This window comes from Alexandromys fortis, unplaced genomic scaffold (genome assembly GCF_014885135.2).
Source record: "Alexandromys fortis isolate MF-2015 unplaced genomic scaffold, M_Fortis_MF-2015_v1.1 scaffold_1072, whole genome shotgun sequence".
Lineage (NCBI taxonomy): Eukaryota > Metazoa > Chordata > Mammalia > Rodentia > Cricetidae > Alexandromys > Alexandromys fortis.
The window spans coordinates 1-2021 of record NW_026068937.1 but is presented as its reverse complement, the minus strand read 5'-3'; the positions used below and the strand labels follow the sequence as shown (position 1 = coordinate 2021).

Here is a 2021-nt window from a genome sequence, read left to right as displayed (position 1 = left end):
AAGGGGGTTAGGGATGGAGAAACATGCAGCTGATCGAGGAGCGTTGGTGGGGCTAGAATGGCAAAGTTAAGGGGGTTAGGGATGGAGAAACATGCAGCTGATCGAGGAGCGAGGAATCAAGCACCTTGAGGATCTAAGCCAGCCATGCACTGAGCTAGCGCCTTCCCCCCCACACTTTTTTAAATCAGGCGGACCCTCACTATTGACGACTTTGAGATTGGGCGTCCTCTGGGCAAAGGCAAATTTGGAAATGTGTATTTGGCCCGGGAGAAGAAAAGCCAGTTCATTGTGGCGCTCAAGATCCTCTTCAAGTCTCAGATCGAGAAGGAGGGAGTGGAGCACCAGCTGCGCCGAGAGATCGAAATCCAGGCGCATCTGAAGTATGCCACTCGCCCCGACCCCGGCGCCCCTGCAACCTAATGGGTCACGTTCCTCTTACTGCAATCCCAACCCTGTCTGCTACAATGGGCCCACCTGCCCAGCTCCTCCTTACCGCTCCCACCCCGATCTAGGTCTCTGCCCTCTGTCTCCTAAACGCCAGCCGAAGCTTCCTCTCTCTTTGCCCCAGACATCCCAACATTCTTCAGCTCTACAACTACTTCTACGACCGGCGGAGGATCTACTTGATACTGGAATACGCCCCGCGTGGGGAGCTCTACAAGGAACTACAGAAGAACCGAACTTTCGACGAGCAGCGGACAGCCACGGTCAGGACCCAGTGTGGGCTGTGAGGCTGGGGCTGTTGGCGGAAATGAAGGCCTGTTTGACCTTCTGTTGTGGACCCTCGCAGATCATGGAGGAGCTGTCGGATGCCCTGATGTACTGCCACAAGAAGAAGGTCATTCACAGAGACATAAAACCTGAGAACCTGCTGTTAGGTCTCCAGGGGGAGCTGAAGATTGCGGACTTCGGCTGGTCTGTGCATGCCCCCTCCCTGAGGTATAGTGGGGCTAGTGGACTGTCCCTGGTGTGCGGCTGTGACGTTCTGTATAAAACTCTTCTGTAACTGGTTGGTGGTGGTGCAGGCCTTTAATCCCAACACGTAGGAGACAGGCAGGCAGGTCTGAGTGACCAGGCTAGCCTGGTCTACAGAGCGAGTTTCAGGATAGCCAGGACGGTTGCACAGAGAAACTCTGTTTCAAAAAACAAAATTAAGATATCTCGTTTCTCAGGATGGAGTTTGTCTCCCTGCAATATAGACATAGTGATATTTTGGGGGCTTTTTGTTTGTTTATTTATTTATTTTGTTTTCAATTAGGTATACAATGTTCTGTCTGTATGCCTGCAGGGCAGAAGAGGGCACCAGACCTCATTACAGATGGTTGTGAGCCACCATGTGGTTGCTGGGAATTGAACTCAGGACCTTTGGAAGGGCAGGCAATGCTCTTAACCACTGAGCTAGCAGGCAATACTCTTAACCACTGAGCCATCTCTCCAGCCCCCGCTTTGTTTTGTTTTGTTTTGTTTTTGTTTTTGAGACAAGGTTTCTGTCCTGGAACTAGCTCTTGTAGACCAGGCTGGCCTCGAACTCAGAGAATTCACCTGCTTCTGCCTCTCAAGTGCTGGAATTAAAGGTGTGTGCCACCACCATCCAAAAGAACCTATTTTTTTTATATAAAAAAATTAAAGTGCTGGGCAATAGTGGTGCGAGCCTTTTTCAATCCTAGTACTTGGGAGGTGGAGGCAGAGGAACCTCTGAGTTCAAGGCCAGCCAGCCTGGTCTACAGAGTAAATTCCAGGACAGTCAGGGTAACACAGAGAAACTGTCTCCATGCAAAAATATACAATCTTGGGAGGTCAGGGTGGCACAGGCCTTTAATCCCAGCATTTGGGAGGCAGAGGCAGGCGGATCTGTGAGTTCAAGGCCAGCCTGGTCTACAAAGCCAATTCCAGGACAGTCAGGGTAACACAGAGAAACTGTCTCAAAAAAAAAAAAAAAAAAAGTTAAAGATGTCAGGTTGGTGCAGACCTTTATTCTCAGTGCTTAGGAGGCAGAGGCAAGCAGATCTGAGTTTGAGGAT

At 50.4% G+C, this 2021-nt stretch overlaps 1 protein-coding gene across 1 annotated transcript in view; it reads left to right on the top strand.

Moving 5' to 3' along the window:
* Positions 1–1180, top strand: part of LOC126496076 (aurora kinase B-like) — a 6547-nt gene extending 5367 nt beyond the window's left edge. The window contains exons 2-4 of the mRNA XM_050133651.1: positions 189–380; positions 569–707; positions 791–1180. Coding sequence (XP_049989608.1) covers positions 189–380; positions 569–707; positions 791–1006 — 547 coding nt within the window. The 3' untranslated portion in view covers positions 1007–1180. The remainder of the gene's footprint in view (positions 1–188; positions 381–568; positions 708–790) is intronic.
* The last annotated feature ends 841 nt before the right edge of the window (positions 1181–2021 follow it).